This window comes from Mustelus asterias, chromosome 14 (genome assembly GCF_964213995.1).
Source record: "Mustelus asterias chromosome 14, sMusAst1.hap1.1, whole genome shotgun sequence".
Lineage (NCBI taxonomy): Eukaryota > Metazoa > Chordata > Chondrichthyes > Carcharhiniformes > Triakidae > Mustelus > Mustelus asterias.
In genome coordinates this window covers 46,307,322-46,325,148 of record NC_135814.1, presented here as the reverse complement: position 1 = coordinate 46,325,148, position 17,827 = coordinate 46,307,322, and the positions used below count along the sequence as shown (strand labels likewise).

General features: G+C 40.9%; 1 protein-coding gene across 1 annotated transcript in view; it reads left to right on the top strand.

The window, feature by feature from the left end:
• galnt5 (polypeptide N-acetylgalactosaminyltransferase 5) overlaps nucleotides 1-17,627 on the top strand; it is a 62,046-nt gene extending 44,419 nt beyond the window's left edge. The window contains exons 8-11 of the mRNA XM_078228329.1: nucleotides 8,490-8,825; nucleotides 9,994-10,074; nucleotides 13,548-13,706; nucleotides 15,606-17,627. Of these exons, the coding sequence (XP_078084455.1) occupies nucleotides 8,490-8,825; nucleotides 9,994-10,074; nucleotides 13,548-13,706; nucleotides 15,606-15,746 (717 nt within the window). The 3' untranslated portion in view covers nucleotides 15,747-17,627. The remainder of the gene's footprint in view (nucleotides 1-8,489; nucleotides 8,826-9,993; nucleotides 10,075-13,547; nucleotides 13,707-15,605) is intronic.
• The last annotated feature ends 200 nt before the right edge of the window (nucleotides 17,628-17,827 follow it).

Sequence of the window (17,827 nt, the reverse complement as noted above, 5' to 3'; positions counted from 1 at the left end):
ATCATGGACTTTTCCTATGTGAGCATTGTCATTGTTGCTGCCTAATGAAAGTTTACTCTACTGAACCACTCAGCTCATGACGTCAATACAGCCTTGGCCCAAATATTGACAAAAGAGCTGAACTCAAGAGGTGAGGTTAGAGTGACTGCCCTTGATATTAAGGCACCATTTGTCCAAGTGTAGCATCAAGGAACCCGAGCAAAACTGGAGTCAGTGGGAATCCGGTGGGAAACACTTGATTGGTTGGAATTATACTTAGCAGAACGGAAGATGATTGTGGTTGTTGGGAATCAGTCATCTCAGTTCCAGGGCATCACAGTAGGAGTTCCTCAGGGAATGTCTTAGACCAAACCATCTTCAGCTGTTTTAGCAGTGACAGAAGTAGAGCTATTCATTGATGATTGCACAACGTTCAGCGCCATTCACGACTCCTCAGAAACTGAAGCAGCCCATATCCATATGCAACAAATCCCAGACATTATCCAGGCTTGGGCTGATAATTCGCAAGTAACATTTGCACCACACAAAGCCAGGCAATGACCATCTTTAGCAACAGAAAATCTAACCATGTCCTCTTGACATTCAGTGGCATTAGCATTGTTGAATTCTCCACTATCAGCATCTGGGGGTTACTATTGACCAGAAACTCAATTGAACCAATCATATAAATAATGTGATTGCAAGAACAGTAAGAAGTCTCACAACACCAGGTTAAAGTCCAACAGGTTTATTTGGACTTTAACCTGGTGTTGTGAGACTTCTTACTGTGCTTACCCCAATCCAACACCGGCATCTCCACATCATGGTTACAGGATCAGTCAGAGGCTTGGAATTCTGTGTACAAACCTCACCTGACTCCCCAAAACCTATCCAACACCTACAAGGCACAAGCCAGGAGTGTGATGAAATAATCTTAATTGTCTCAATGAGTGCAGCTCAAACAGCTCTCAATGTTTGACACCATCAAGGACAAAGCATGATTGGCATCCTATTCACCAGTTTAAAAATTCATTCACTTCACCACCAACACATAGTGGAAGCGGTGTGTACAATCTACAAGATGCATGGCAACAACTCGGCAAGACTTCTTCAAAAGTACCTACCATACCTGTGACCTCTATCACCTAGAAGGACAAGGGCAGAGATGCATGGGTACACCCCATGCTGCACTCCAAAAAAATGAGCAATGCCTCCAAAGCCCAATGACTTTGCCACCTGGCTGTCTTCATTTATGGAGTAAATAATGAATTAATTTATTGGATGGATGCACCTTTACACACCCGTGACTTACAACCTGTGATATGCCATACATATCGCCTATGGAGTCCTAGAAGCCACTGCAAGCAAAATAATTGAGCAGTCACCTTGAGGCCTAGTAGCATGGGGTTCCTGCCAAATCTACGTAGCTGCAGGTCATGCTGCAGAATCCTAGATATCTCTGTGATCGTTTCCCAGGACAGTCTAGGCCGTCTCTTGCATTACACCTCGACTATTCCCTCAAATGGAGAGACACGATGACATTTGTCTTCTACAATGCCTTCCTTAGATGCCTGGCTTAGCAGCCTCTATTGGTGGTGAACGACATCCTTTATTGCATCCTGTCCTTCTGCTCCCAAAGTTACAAGAATATTGGGTAATAAGACCCATAATGAATCCAAGTTAACTCCATGCAGCTCTGTGTACATGGCTTTAATCCATAAAGTCGCTCAGCAATGAGGTCTTCTCATCCCATGGGTCACATCCAACAATCTTTCCCCTCGCTCTGTGGCCGCCTTCCACTTGAGCCTGACTCCCTGCCAGTTCTACTGTCAGTTTGCAGCAATGGCCAGTGACAAAACAAGAATCACCCTCTACTTAGAACCTGTCTCCTTCCAGTTTGATCCCATCACTCTTCACCCCTGAACATCACTATTGTTGCTAAGTTGAGTAGAGTAATTGTAGATTGGTGTTTGTAAAATTGTAAAATGCTAGGGAAAAAGCATTGCATGGTCCCTTTAAAAGGTGGTGCTTTTTCTGTGCTTAGAAAGTTTTTTAAAAGTGCAAGTACATATAGAGTGCCAAAAATGAAACATTTGTATCAGAAAGCCAAGCAACAGGGTTACCAAGGCAACAAGCTTTCAGGCTTTTTGAATTGTTTTGAATTCAACCAATCAATTTGAATTAGGCACTTAGATACCACAAACCTATTAAATTGAAATCCAATGGTTTTGGCAACCTAGGACCAATCCTATTGTGGGGGATATTGAAATGTCATCACAGGTATAAAAAGAAGAGGGCAGTGGGACAAAAGCAGAGAGCAACTGTCAGAGTAACAGCTCTTAGCTTCATTTATGTCTTAAGAGAAGGTACCATCACGATAGCGAAGGTACCAAAGAAGAATCAGCAGAGAAGGCCCAGAATATTCCGGAAGAGACAAAACCTAGTTGTAATTTAGAGAGTGACTAAAATTCTACTTTTTGTTAATAGGTGGGAATTGTATTTATCTGAATAGCATTCCATTAGAATAGTATTTTATTTGGTTTGTCACTGGTTTAGTTAACTTGTTCACTGTTAGATAAAGAAATTGTTACTTGTTGACTTTAGAGAGTGTCAGGGAGTTATTTTGACTTAACCACTAAAAGTTGCTGAAGAGCAGATCGTATCACTTCACACTCACTCTTACAGATTATGAAGCGAGGTACTCCTCTTTGAGTGGTTAGGTGTTGGTTCTCAGAGGGAGGATCCGCTTCATAACACAATGCACCTTCCCCCTGTCACCCTGGAACTTCCCACTATCACCCCTGACCTTGTGAACCAGACAATGGATATGCCATCTCTCCTTGATCCTACCAGCATAAACATTTCTCGTCTGATTCTAGATACACCTCTATCATCGCTGATGTGTCCTTGCAACCCTTTGTCTCGCCTTCTTAGACCTACCATTGTCCCTACCTCTGACTAGATCTGCACTCCTACGACATCAACCTCCCCCTGTAATTGTGGATGCCTTCACATCGACAAAAAGAACACGGAATTGGACAATGCAGAAGCCGCGTTTTAAGCTCTTCATTGTCCAATTCTTGACGTCCCCACCCCACCACATCTAAGATGGCCAGGCCTTGCTCGTTGCAAGGTTCTATGTCCTGATCAGCCTGCCCCTCTGCACCACTGCCCCTCCCAGCCTGGATTACCTCTTGCTGCCCTCCAAACCCTCACCACCTTACCACCTTTGATTGATTGGCCTTTGCCCCTCCTAACCTTCCATCCAAACTGGCAGTCCTCTGCTCCCCTCTTCTGTCCTCCAGATCTCCACAAAAACCGCCACTAACCTCAATTAAATAGACAAACTCGACTGGTGCATGCCAACTTTAAATAATTATAAAATTGATGCCAAGATTTTCCCATGCACTGCTAATTTAATTTGAAGAAGTTTTAGGTAGATTCATACTCGAGGGATACAAATGTATTGAAAATAGGAAGCTGCCACTGGATGGCATGAGCCCAACCCATTGCTGCCTGAAACTCTGCATTTCAACCTGCCATCGAGAAACCAAGGTCAGAGTTTCATGCTCCCCTGCTGCTTTTTAGGAGGGAGAAATGTGAAATTGAAGGCACAGGATTCCCTCTGGGTTCCCGCCTGCTCTGATCACATAGCAATTTTATTCTGGAGCAGGCATGACCCTGGACAGGAAGCCCATCCATGCTCCAACTGAGGCCTTAAGTGACCTGCCCAGCTGGCGTGGAAAAAGCCCAATAAAGGACATATCTAGATCTCGAGTGGTAAATGAAGGGGTACTCCATCAGAAGGCCCCTTCTGACTACAGGTGCCAGACCCCTTAAGATCCAGTGGCCACTGGACATCCACAACCCACTGAGCTTTCCCCCTGACACCTGATCATCCCCTTTGTGCCAGAATGGGAATTGAAGCCACCGTTCTGGCATTATTCCAAATCACCTGAGCTAACTGGCCTACACAATGTTCATGTATACCGGACAGATCGAATTAGCAAGGGTAGTCTGGAAGATGTGTTTGTAATATGCTCTTGCAAGCAATACATTGAGGAATCAATTGGAGATAAAGCTATTTAAGTATCGCACAAAGGGGTAGGTTTAATTAGTGAACAAAATCATAATACAGTTGAATTTCATAAGTTTGAAAGCAATATACTCCAGTACCAAACAAGAATCTTAAGCTTAAAACTAATTACATAGTTCTAAGAGGAGCACTGACTAAGGTTGATAGACAAGTAGCTTAAAAGTTTTGGCAGTAAATAAACAGTGATGAAGATTTAAGGAAATAAATCAAAATGTTCAACAAAGATACATTTCATTAAAAAAGTTCTGCAAGCAAGATCCATCTGTGTCTTACTACAGAAGTTAAACATGGTGTTAGATTAAAAGAGATTTATAATGTTGCAAAGAATAATAGTAAGCCTAAGGATGGAGGCATTTTAGAAGCAAGCAAAGCATGATCAAAAAGTTGATTAAAAGGGGAAAAAATGGAAAATGAGAGTAAACTAGCCAGGAATATAAAAACAGATTTTAAGAGTTTTTATAAGTATGTAAAAATTCAGAGAGTCGCTCAAATAATCCCGAGAGGCAGGAGAAATTACCATGGGAATGAGGAAAAGGTAAGTGACTCTGAAAAAATGATTTAGGTCGGTCTTCACAGTAGAAGACACAAATTGTGCCAGAAATCGAAGATAACCAAGGGGCTAAAATGGGTAAGAAACTTAAGGCAATTATTACTAGCAGTTAAAAAATATTGGAGAAACCTGAGGAAGTAAAAGCCAACAAATCCCCTGGATGTGATCCAGAGGTTCTAAAAGATGTAGCTGCCATTGACAGTGGCGGGACCAGAAGGTCCCACTGCCAACGGTGAGCTGCTTCTCCCCCCCCACACACTTCCTGCTGCCGAGAAACATGCTGTGGGGTGGGGGCATAGGGCGGGATTTTACGGCTTTGCTCATTCCGAAACCGTAAAATCCCACCTGAGGTCAACAGACCTTTCCATGTTCCGCCCCTCGCCCGCTCCAATTTTTATGGCAGGCGGGGCGGTAAAATTCCAGCCTATATCTTCGCTACGTATGATCTTAGTAACATAAAGTCCCTTTAAACACACAGGTTAAGCTTACACTAGGTTAATGTGTGTTGGTTTCTGCTCAAAATCCCTCCTGATGATTCTTGGATTATGAACCGCCTTGTTTCACTGAACTCTGTGATTTGAAATTCCACTTTCAAAATGACACATCTTCTTTTGAAGAATGCATTCTCTCAGTTGTTTGTAGAAAACAAATCTAATCCAAGTTTTGCAAACTACTTATTGAAACAAAGCTTCTGCTCCACTTTTGACAAGGAAAACCAGGATCCAGATTTGATGTCTCCCCCTTCAGGATTTCTTTGTCTCGACTTTTGCACAAAATCTTCACAATTGCTTTAACTATCGATTCCCAGGCTGTATTAAGGTGGCACCAAACTTTTGATTTACCTCTGAAGTCTGCTTTCCCATTTTAAATCTGGTTCATAGAAAGAATCATAGAAACCCTACAGTGCAGAAGGAGGCTATTCGGCCCCTCGAGCCCACCCAGGCTCTATCCCTGTCATCCCACATATATATTCCGCTAATCCCTCTAGCCTACGCATCCCAGGACACTAAGGGCAATTTAGCATGGCCAATCAACCTGTCCCACACATCTTTGGACTGTAGGAGGCATCTGGAACACCCGGAGGAAACCCACACAGACACAGGAAGAATGTGCAAACTCCGCACAGACAGTGACTCAAGTCGGGAATTGAATCCAGGTCCCTGGAGCTGTGAGGCAGCAATGCTAACCACTGTGCCACCGTGCCGCCCCAATGCTTATTGCAGCTGTCTCTTCAATTGAGAACAATTTATCTGCTTCTATCTTGAATACTCCTGATTCAGTTTTTTGTCATGATTCACTTAACTTCAAGCAGTGGCGTAGTGGTATTATCATTGAACTAGTAATCCAGAGACACAGCGTAATGTTCTGGGGGCCTGGGTTCAAATCCCACCACGGCAGATGGTGAAATTTGAATTCAATAAAAATCTGGAATTAAAAGTCACCATTGTCGATTGTCGTAAAACCCATCCATTCACTGATGTCCTTTAGAGAAGGAAATCTGCATCCTTACATGGTCTAGCCTAAATGTGACTCTTAAATGCCCTCGGGGATAGTCAATAAATCCTGACCCAGGCAGTAATGCTCACATCACTTGAACAAATAAAAGAGATATTCTTTCTGTCCCAAATCTCTGGTTGTCTGGACTGTATCTGGTTCTTTGGGATGACTGCCTCTTTGCAGCCCCTTTGTCCTGTCTGGCTTTCTTCTAGCAGAGTTGAGAGATGTTCATTCCCTGGCATCCTGTCTTCAACTGCAAATGAACTCAGCTAAAGACTCAACTCAAAATCCTTCCTACCTCAAACGACCCCTGGTTGCCAAGCAATGATCTCATGCTTTTACTTTTCACGTAGTAACTTCTTTGGGCACAATGGAAGCTCAGTTTGAACTGAAACCAAAATACCAACATGTACAAACCTATCTGACTATAGGTTTACTCTTCCTACATAGAAACACGAAATTGAACCCACTTAGAACTACATTAATATTCTAATGTTTATGATGTGGAGATGCCAGCATTGGACTGGGGTCGACACAGTAAGAAGTTTCACAACACCAGGTTAAAGTCCAACAGGTTTATTTGGTAGCACAAGCTTTCAGAGTGCTGCCCCTTCATCAAGTGAGCACTGCCCCTTCATCAGGCCCTTCACCTGATGAAGGGGCAGCGCTCCGAAAGCTCGTGCTACCAAATAAACCTGTTGGACTTTAACCTGGTGTTGTGAGACTTCTAATATTTACCAAGATCAATATAAATCCCTTAGAACCACTTTTGTTTTCCTAACAATAAAGTCCATCCACATTCAGTTCAAGGTGATTGGGGGATATAATTAAGATGTGTAAGATGATGAGGGGTATCGACAGGGTGAATTGGAAGCAGCTGTTGCTTGGTTGAGGAGTCAGTCACGAGGGAACATAGCTTTAGGGTAACGGGGTAGAGATTCAGAAGGGATTTGGGGGAAAAAAATCACTGAGGGTGTTAGGAATCTGGAAAGCACTGCCTGGGAAGATAGTGGAGGCCAGAAACCTTACAACCTTTAAAAAATATTTGGATGAGCACTTAAAATATCACAACATTCAAAGATATGGGACACATGCTGGAAAATGGAATTAGCACACCTTGAGTGGTAGTTATTGTTGGTGCAGACTTGATGGGCTGAAGGGACTTTCCTGTACAGTATGACTCTATGGTTATGATAGCGCCAGCATCACAATGCACTGAGATCGACACTAGCAGGTTGGTAGTTGTTATGGAGACCTTGGTCCAAGACATCAGTCCTGCACTGGTGCAGGAGCAACGCTCTCCCTCCGTCGCCCTTGGTAGCATCCATCAATGACTACATGAGAGGGTGATAAGCAGCTCAATCTCATTCCCCTGCTTCTCGAGTCAGCCAGGTGCCCTTAGCCACCCATGGGGAGGAGGATCAGCAGGTGAACTCTGCAGGTCATCCTCCTAGGTGACTCCAGCAGTGTCCATCTCCGCCAAATCCCCTCGCCCTATGTCCCCATTAGCTCCAAATTCACAGGCCGACGAGAGTGTGCCTGTAATGTTCTAACTATTGTTAGGGATTGTGGGATTTAAAGAAAAAGACATTGTTTGCACACATAGATTCTAAATAACAACAACAGATTTATTGCAGGAGCTGTTACCTGTACAGAGTAAAAATGAAACTAAAGCCTGTGAAACACCCCAATAACATCACCATCAAATCATGTGACCAGCTCTTAAAGCAATCATACAACCACTTAAATATATAACAGAACCTGCCCATGGTTCCCCTGGTTCACGACGCTTATGTAGCATTTGAAAGACATCAGCATCATTGCATAGTGGGGGAGGACCTCTACAAGGTGCCCTTTTAGTAAGAAAATGATATTCAAAAATATGCTAAACATGTTCCTGACATTGAATGGCAGGAAAGGGAGCCTGCCATTGAAGTCTGTATGGCACTATTGCAAATTGGTTTTACATCATCATAAAACCAATTTTTCTGCACATGATATTTTCGCTCCCGCCCACATAATGCCCGCTGTGGGGAGGAGCAGGAAATCCCACCTAGGGACTCATGTCAGGATGAGGGGTGGGGAGGGTGCACGATCAGTTAGGACTGAGATGAGGAAGAAATTTTCCTGGAGAAAGTGTTCTGACTCTTTGGATTTACCTCGGAGGATTGTGGATGTTTCATCATTGAGTATATTTCAGGTATGTTTTGTTGCTCAGGAAATCAAAGAGTGGGCAAGCAAGTGAAGTTGAAGCATAAGGTCAGCCATGATCCTATTGAATGACGAAGCATGCAAAAGGGGCTGTATAGTCCATCCCTGCTGCTATTTCTTATGTTCTCAAATATTTTCATTATTTTCATGGAACAGGTTTGGATGTGCGGAGGAGAAATTGAGATTATCCCATGTTCAAGAGTGGGCCATATTTTTCGCGATGGCAATCCATACACATTTCCAAAGAACAGAATTAAGACTGTGGAGCGGAATCTGGCCCGTGTGGCAGAAGTTTGGCTGGATGAATATGTTGATGTTTTCTATGGGCATGGTTACCACCACCTTCTTAACACAAATAATATTGAATTTAACATTGGGGACTTAAAAAAGCAGAAGGAACTCCGGAAAAAGCTCCACTGTAAGAGCTTTAAGTGGTATTTAGAAAATGTCTACCCTGATTTACAGACATCTTTAGTGAGAACTGATGGCTTGGTAAGTTCTTTTGGAGAAGCATTGTTTTTGAGGAAATGTTAGTAAGAGGAGCCTGGGCACTTAATGGTAGCTTTCATATGAATTATAAAAATAATCTTAGAAAATCTTGAAGTTATCAGTCATGTTAGTTAGGGTCTGGAATGCACCTGAGCATGAGGTGGTGGCAGATTTATTTAATCCTGGCTTTCAAAAGTGATTTGGATAATCTTTTTTTCCTCATTCTTTCATGGGATGTGGGCCTCACTGGTCTGGAGTCACATGTAAGGATGGTGAATTTCCTTCCCTAAAATACATTAGAGAACCAGATGAGTTTTGCAACAATCGAAGATAGTTGTTATGGTCACCATTATTGAGCTAGCTTTATATTTCAGATTTACGATTTGAACTTTGGGGGGATTTGATCTCTAGTCCCCAGAGTATTAGTCCAGATCTTTTGATTATTAGTCCAGTGACTTTACCTCTACGCCACGGTGTTCCCCTGAAGAGAGCAAATTTGCAGAGTCCCAGGCAAAAAACGGCAGTGGGACTAAGCGAGTTGCTCATACAGAGAGCCAGTGTGACATGATGGACTAAATGGTCTCCAGTTCAGTAACCATTCATGGTTGCAAAGAAAATTTATTAATTAACATACACAGAGAACAATCTTCAAATTAATACACAGTTGCCTTCTAATACCACCAGAAAAAGCCTAATCAGTTAAAAGAAAATAGTTTCAGATGTATTTAGTTATGGCACACTGCCATTTAATATAAAGTGTGTTAAAACTTTACTGTTTATTTGAAGTATATCTATTTGCCACATCATGGATTTCTGCTCAGGAAATGCAGGAGCTGTTTTCATCTTTTTATTGTCAATCTTATTCTCTGCATCAGTTTCAACTATTTGAAACTTCATCCATGTGAAATCATATTATATAATCGTATTAAAAGGTATTAACATATTTGTGTTAGGTTCTACTGTCCGCTATTTAACAAAGGAATTTACATCATTTTCCTGTTACTATCACACTTTCAACTATTGTTTCAGGAGATTGACAATTTCAATGTAGCTCTCAGTGCAATTAATATAGGTAGGTGGATATTAATTGTTTAATATTTTACCCACAGGTAAACAGTATTTAATATGCAACCTTTTCTGCATTAAATTAATGATTGTTATCAATTTCTAGCTTTTTAATGTTGGAACAAGAAAATGTCTTGCGGTTGAAAATGGCACATTTTCATTTGAAGTTTGTAATATTCATCAAAAGGTAAGACAGTAACTGTTATATTGGAGCCACCTTTGGTCTCTGGTTTTCAACAAGAGCAAAATTGCATTGAAAAACTTTTTGTCATTTTCCTTTGTTTTTGCACCTGCTCTCATTTCAGTCCAAAACCTGAAGTAAAGGATGGAGGCTTCCAGAGACAGACAAGAACCTCATTACATTATGCAGTTTGGGGGTCCTGTGATACACATCGAATCCCAATATAATTTTGATGATGAGTAAACTTTCAGTGCCCAAGCTGTGCAAGTTCCATGCAAAAAGGTGGAACATAATCAATCCAGCATCTCAAAGAGATCGCTGGACGCTGGTGGTAATGTAAATACTGGATTTTTGGGGGTTAGGTGAACATAATGCTTCACTTTCCACTGCCCCCATCCCAATCAGCCTAGCACTTCAATGGTTTGGCTCCCTAAATGGATTGCCAATTTTCCTACTCTACTTATTGGCAATTGATCAATGCCAGAAAACCACAGACAGCTCACGCTGCTAAATGTAAATGATGCCCGACGAGCAAATTAGTTTTAGTCTCTCACTGGTGACAACTGACGGGTTTCCTGATTGTTCTGCACATGGCCTGTTCAATCTTTCCTGTACCTCAAAATAATTCCAATTTCATCTATTGTATTATCCCCATTCTGATTGGTGAAAGGTGCAGCTTTTAGTAGTGATTTTCTATAAATCTTTAGTACTAAGAGTTGAAAAAACATTAGAGTCTATAGGCTTTTTTATATAGTCAAGACTCCCTCAAGTTTAAATGAGTATAATTTTAACTATCATTTGATATACAGCTAGATACCATATTAATATTTTAGATTCCTGTTTTAGACTTTGTTCTAAACCTGTTGAATTTATATAAAAATGCCTACAGTTGAACCAGGTTGAAGCTGAGTTTCTAATCTAAGGATTTTATTTCAAAATTGAAAGAAAGGAAAATAAGTCATATTGCAAATGAAATGTTTCCTTGAACTCCATTATGCAGTTTCAGTATAATCTACCATATTCTGTTTTATTATTTTCCATGCTTATCACAGTTGTAAAAGGACCATTTTACCTCATGATAGAAAGCAATCATATACTTCATTTAACACAGTCAAGGCATAGATTTTCTTGTTCTTGGCCAACCAACATAGCTTATCAGTTCCATCATCATGTAACTAACTCCATTGTTCTGTGTTAGACCATTAGAGAAATCAGTCTTTCATTTAGGCTCCTCTACTTTCATCCAAAAGCAAACTGCTATGTAGAATGAATATCTGAAAAGAAACTGATACTGTTGGAAATACATGATAGGTCTGACAGCATCTGTGGAGAGAGAAACAGATAACTTTTCAGGTTGTGACCTTTCATCAGAATAGTTTTGACAAAAGATCACAGCTTGAAACATAGGGCGAAATTCTTCCAAAAAATTTCAAAGTGTCATTACAGCAAGAACAATGGAGTGATCTAGTGCCGGTCTCTTCAGTGCACTCCACACTGCAATTCACTGACACTTAATGCACTGAAAGAGCCATCACCTGAATAACGCTGTTATAGAGTCTCCAGGCTTATCCAAGGTGGCCAAGCTGTGTGCCGTTAACAAGGGGCAGCTGCATTTAAACGCTCTGCACTCACAGCCAGTCACGCCAGAAAGATGGCACCACACAGACTAGCCCCACAGTTCACCGAGGCAGAACTCGGATGGCTGCTGGACGCTGTGTAGGGAAGTTGACCCGAGAGCAGGGACTCAAATGCAGCCTGGGATGCGGTGGCTGCAGCAGTCAGTGCCCGAGGCCTGACACACAGTGCCAGAGGATGAATGACCTCATTCAAGCTGTAAGGGTGAATGTCCACCTGTCTCATCCTGCCATCAGTCCCCTCCATCACACCTGAAATGTCCACCTCGACCCATCCCCGGTCACCACGTGACCACCCAGCACCAGACAGCACCATTCTCAAATCCCTCTGGCACCGCCTGGTGAGACACAGTGCCGAGCTACGTCACCCATCCACGTTCCCCAGCCATCAATCATCAAGCTCTCAATCAGAGGCAGGAACTGCAGGAGGGAGTGTCGGAGACATTCCAGCAACTGTGATAGTGTTTGGAAGGGCCCAACAGCCTTCAGGTGAATGAGGAGGTGTCAGCATTGCATGGTACCTAGGCTGACACTGCAAGGGTGGGGTCCGCGGTGGAAAGATTGGGGCAGGAAATGGTAGCCATGGGTGGCAGGGTCAAAGGCATGGTCGAGTCGCTGAGGGCCATGGCAGCAAGCTTCAAGAGCTTCGCCCAGTTTCAGAGGGCAATTGCTGAGGGGTTCCAGAGCTTGGTCCAGACTCACATGGCCATTGCTGAGGGCTCGCACACCATGGAGCAGACGCTGTTGGGCCTCCAGGACTGGCAGCACCAGGTAACACAGAGGCTTCTCAGCCTTACCATGTGGACCCCAGTTTGAGAACCAGTGGATTAGAGGAAAAAGCACATTCAGTCCAGAGGTTAGGCTCCAGTTTATAGAATACATTTCTTTTCGGGGGTGCTTTTCGTTTCATATTGCAATAGGATACAAGAGGGCTTTTGGCAATTGCAAAAAATGGAAGGTCACAGATCAGCATCCTGTCCAGTTTTCTTTTCCATTGATTACAAACATTGCCAAAGTTAAGATCAAACATAAGAACATAAAGCTTGAAATGGGAAATGGTCATTTGGCCACTTATGTCCAGTCTTCCTCATAGTGGCTTCTGCAATACAATTTAGCTTTCCGGGCTTTGCATGAATATTCTCTTATCTCAAAAGTGATTTAAGTGAAACTTCATAATATCCATCCATCTCCACACCAGGTTAGCTGCCTTCCACAAACCTATTCACCTTGCCCCACCTCAAGTCCCAGCATCATAGGTACTGTTCTGAGTTTTCAGTGCCGAGATGTGTCTTGCCCACTCCGCTACAAGAATGCGAGTGAAATAAATGATATCAGCATTCCAAAGCCAAATTATTTTATTCTTAAATTTGTTACCAGTAGCTTCATATTGATTGTGTATTTCCCTTGAACTAATTATTAATTCCACAAAAAATTTTTTTAGCTCTCCTATTAGTCACCGTGTCAATGTTTCCTATTTAATTGGTCTGAATTAAAATGTATCTGCCATTCTTTACATGTATTTGGGGTTGCAATGGCATGAATGCATCTGTCTTTTGGGAAAAGGAAGAGTAGGCTTTTTGTTTTGTGGTTGCTCTTTCATTGAGAGTGCTATTTCACTGCATCCAACTTATGTCTTGCAGCTACAAAGAAATACCCCTTGAATGTTTTCCAATGAGAAAGTATGCAAAATAATTTGAAGTTGAACCATTTTTTTACATTTGAAAAAAAATGTACCACTTACAATGTCTTGTTGCCTCCAGGATTAATCATGCTTCAGATTATTCAGGAATGGTGGTTGAAGTACCTCTTGCCAGAAAAGTTTTAAATGCTTATTTTTCTTCACAGAACCAACATTTTAGCCATTCGTGGTTAAGGCTAATTAAACAGATGGACATGTGCATAGCTTTATTGGATGTGAAACAGGGGCTCGGGATGAAACCCTGTGACAAAAGAAACAATAATCTAAGGTGGTTTCATCGGTCCTTTATTGATGAACCAACTTTGGTAAGTACTGACTTAACAAAAGGTGGGTTTTCCCACCTCTTCCATGTAAAAATTGACTTCCCCCGCTCCCCCCACAACTCCCCTCATTCCTGACCAAAGTAAAATAATATATTCACGTTTATTGTGTGAACTCTCCATACTGGAACAAGGATTCTTATTGGTTACATTAAAAATAATTTTCAGACTATGAAAATTATCATTATTTCACCAGCTTCCCCCTTTAACTGTAGCCATTCCCAATTTTTTTTGTTTCAATTATTTTGAAAGTCTTTTTTAATTAATGGGCACATGTACTGTACTGTGTACAGTTCTGGTCACCCTATTATAGAAAGGATATTATTAAACTAGAAAGAGTGCAGAAAGGATTTACTAGGATGCTACCGAGACTTGATGGTTTGAGTTATAAGGAGAGGCTAGATAGACTGGAACTTTTTTCTCTGGAGCGTAGAAGGCTGAGGGGTGATCTTATAGAGGTCTATAAAATAATGAGAGGCACAGATCAGCTAGATGGTCAATATATTTTCCCAAAGGTAGGGGAGTCTAAAACTAGAGGGCATAGGTTTAAGGTGAGAGGGGAGAATACAAAAGTGTCCAGAGGGGCAATTCTTTCACACAGAGGGTGGTGAATGTCTGGAACAAGCTTCCAGAGGTAGTAGTAGAGGCGGGTACAATTTTGTCTTTTAAAAAGCATTTAGACAGTTACATGGGTAAGATGGCTATAGAGGGATATGGACCAAATGTGGGCAATTGGGATTATCTTAGGGATTTTTTAAAAAGGGCAGCATGGACAAGTTGGGCCAAAGGGCCTGTTTCCATGCTGTAAACCTCTATGACTCTATGTAATAACTCCACTGAGGTGAAAGTCCCGTCACCAAGTTACTTTATTTACACCATACATCTGTACACAGCCAGCTCTCCAGTTGCTCCCTGCTAAATGCAGGCTGGGAGTCTGACACACCTGCTTTAATAGGGAGCATTTGGCTCCCTGATTTAACCATCAATTAGGACTCAACAGGTAGTTCATATTCTAGCAAGCCAACCTCATTAGCCTGGCTGAAGTCATTACAGTATATTCTACCCATCCTACTTGAAAGTCAGAATTACTTTAGGCTCCAAACTTCCAGAGTCTGCATTATAAAGTGCAGGGTGGGGAACAGCAGAACAATGTGGAGGAGAGGCAAGGATAACATGCTTTTAGAGCCCCTTCAGAACGTGTGTCCTTCAGTAACTTCTAAATTCATCACAGTTACAAAGTTCTTTTATGCACATTTGGATTTTGTCCCTACAATAAAAATGATCAACTGTGGGCTACGACTACAGCTTGTTATCTGCTGACTTTCGGTAAAACCTCTTGCATGGAGATATGAGGCATCAGTTTTTTGGAGTTGCATCAGATTCTGCTAGTTTTCTAGCTTAGTTTGTATTGATTGACCCACTTGTCTAGGAAAATGTTGCCATCTTTTTTATGAATTCTGAAAGATCCTTTACAAAAATCTAAAACAAGCAGTATGGCCCTCTGACTCCTTTAATTGTCCTACATGGTAGTTTTCAAATTATCCAACATTGTAGTTTTCAGAGAGGTTTAAGGGTTGCTGAACATCAATTCCTTTGCCCCCATAGCCTTCATCGTTTTTTTCCTCTATGTCATAGAAATAACATGGAAACATAGAAAATAGAAGCAGGAGTAGGCCCTTCAAACCTGCTCTGGCATTCATTTTGATCATGACTGCTCATCAAATTCAATATTCTGATCATCCCTTTAGCCCCAAGAGCCATAACTTGAGGAGGAGAGGATTATGATTTTTAAAGGTGCAAAAGTTGTTTGTTTAAAATATGGTATAGAATGTCCCTTTCAAGTTGTTAGAGACATGCTAACTATTGCGTATTTTTATTTTGTAGAAAGATCATATTCTTTGGGAGATCTCTCAGTTTCCTTTGTGTTTGGAAGGCAATCCATTAGGAAAAATATTGATCCTAAACACCTGTGATCCAGCCAACACTCTCCAAAAATGGAAATTTACCAACTATTATGAAGATTGATGGAGATAACAATGGTGATGCTAGTTCTAGTGTCACAAGTATTTTTAAAGCGCTGTAATTGTTTGAAACAATATTTGATTGGATGGACGCTCAGATCAGTGAACATTGAACAAAGAACATTGAGCCATCCTAAGTAACATGCAAATAAGTTTTAGAAATAAATATTTCCAGGTGGGAACCTGAAAGAACTGGAACACAGGGAGTTAAGCAATACTTGGCTTCAGGCATGAACAAATATTTTTCTACTCCTACAGAAAAGTCAAAACTTATTTTGTTCATCTGCTAATGTGGTGTATTTTTCTATCTTTTTTAGAAAACTGTGGAAAATAATTTATTGTAACAACAACAAATGTAAATCTTCTGTGAATTAATGTAATTTGGACATTTTCCCTCTGAGTGTTTTTAAACTATTCTTTCATATCCATAGAAAGACAGGAGCTTTAACTGTTCAAATCCAAATGACAAGATTGGGGTGTTAAATTAATTTTAAAGGTAATTTTACTTTTAGGCTTTCAGGTTTTTGTTTTATTTCACTCATTATAACACTTCCAATCATTGGAAACTAAATAAAAGGATATTTTTAACGCTATTTTCTGTGATAAAATTGTTTCTTTAACTTATAAAAGCTTTAATTTTAAGTGCTTTGGACAATGTTTTACAATAGGTTTTCACCAGAAAGCTTTGCTGATCAACTGTGATTCTGTAAGCTTTGTACATCTTGTAATTCAAACTTGTAAATGAGTTAATCACAACCAGGAATAATTTGCAACTAGTAGAAAGGCAACTGACTGATAACAGAGATGGGAAGCATAACATATTTGTTGTGCAGGAACAAACTTAATAAAGACCAGCAGAGCAATTGATGAAATAGTAGGCTGAATTTGCTTAGGTTGTAAGACATCAGGAACAAAGTACAGTAATTAAAAATACGTTTAGCACATATAATTGGAAGTTTTTGTGTTGTGGCAGATGATGTCCCTGTCTCTGAGCCAGAAATTCTGGGTTCAAGCTCCACTTCAGGACTTGATGACCAAGAACGTGTGTGATGTGGCCAAATAGTCTGAGTATCAATTTGTAAATCCTTCCAACATGCACCAGTGGCAGGTGGCAAGAGCAGGAGATGCATGGTCAGCCATGTAATGGAATGAAAATTGGACCCCTACCATCACCATTGCATGCATGATGTAGTCTGGAGCTATAGAAAGAGGGTGTTACCACAGCAATCTTGATTCCTTGGTGGCCAGTTGGTTGGATGGCCAGTGTGTATCAGCTTGGCACCCACAGCAGGGGCTCCAACCCTATTCCAATTGGAATGCAGTCAAGACCTGCCACCTTGCCCTGCCAGTGGTGGAGGTCATGGCCAGAGAACTGAAGAAGTACATCATTAGCAAGTGCTAAAGAAGTTCTAGAAGTGTTTCCTCTTATCCTATAGTAGATACCTTTAGCAAACATTTCAGATGATATTCACAATTGATAGTTCAAATGTAGATTATAGGAATTTTGCTGACTTGAAATTGTAACAATGTGTGGTTATGTGCCTAATCTGCCAGAGGGGGTCACTATTTCACATGCAAATACAGCCATGGTTACACAGGATCTACAAACCATGCAAAATCCAGCAGTAAGAAATATTTTAAAACAATAAAATATTTTTGTATAAATTTCTTTCCTGGACTAGTGTAATGATTCATGTGTTTATTCTGCATGAGAATTGTTGCTGTCATTTTGTTAATGAAAGAAGGTCAAAATAGCTGCAGACATGGGAATGTGATTCATTTTTTTCAGCTTGAGTTATAAATAACTGTTTTCATAATGTCAACACTGTAGTGGATATAAAATGATTCGGGCAATAACAAAGACAATGTGTTACTTTCTATGTAGAAAAAATAAACAAAAAATGCTATTTAATGCTGTTTAATTAGGAAAACATTTAGTGGCAAGTAATTGTAAATACTTTACTCATGGTGATTCTTTATTTAATATTTTGGTAAGGAAATATTTTCTGCTCGCTGCAGACTCACATTTTTATTGAAATTTTTGAGTGTTAGGTAGGCTAGCAGACAGCTGTGTGGTGTTTCTTG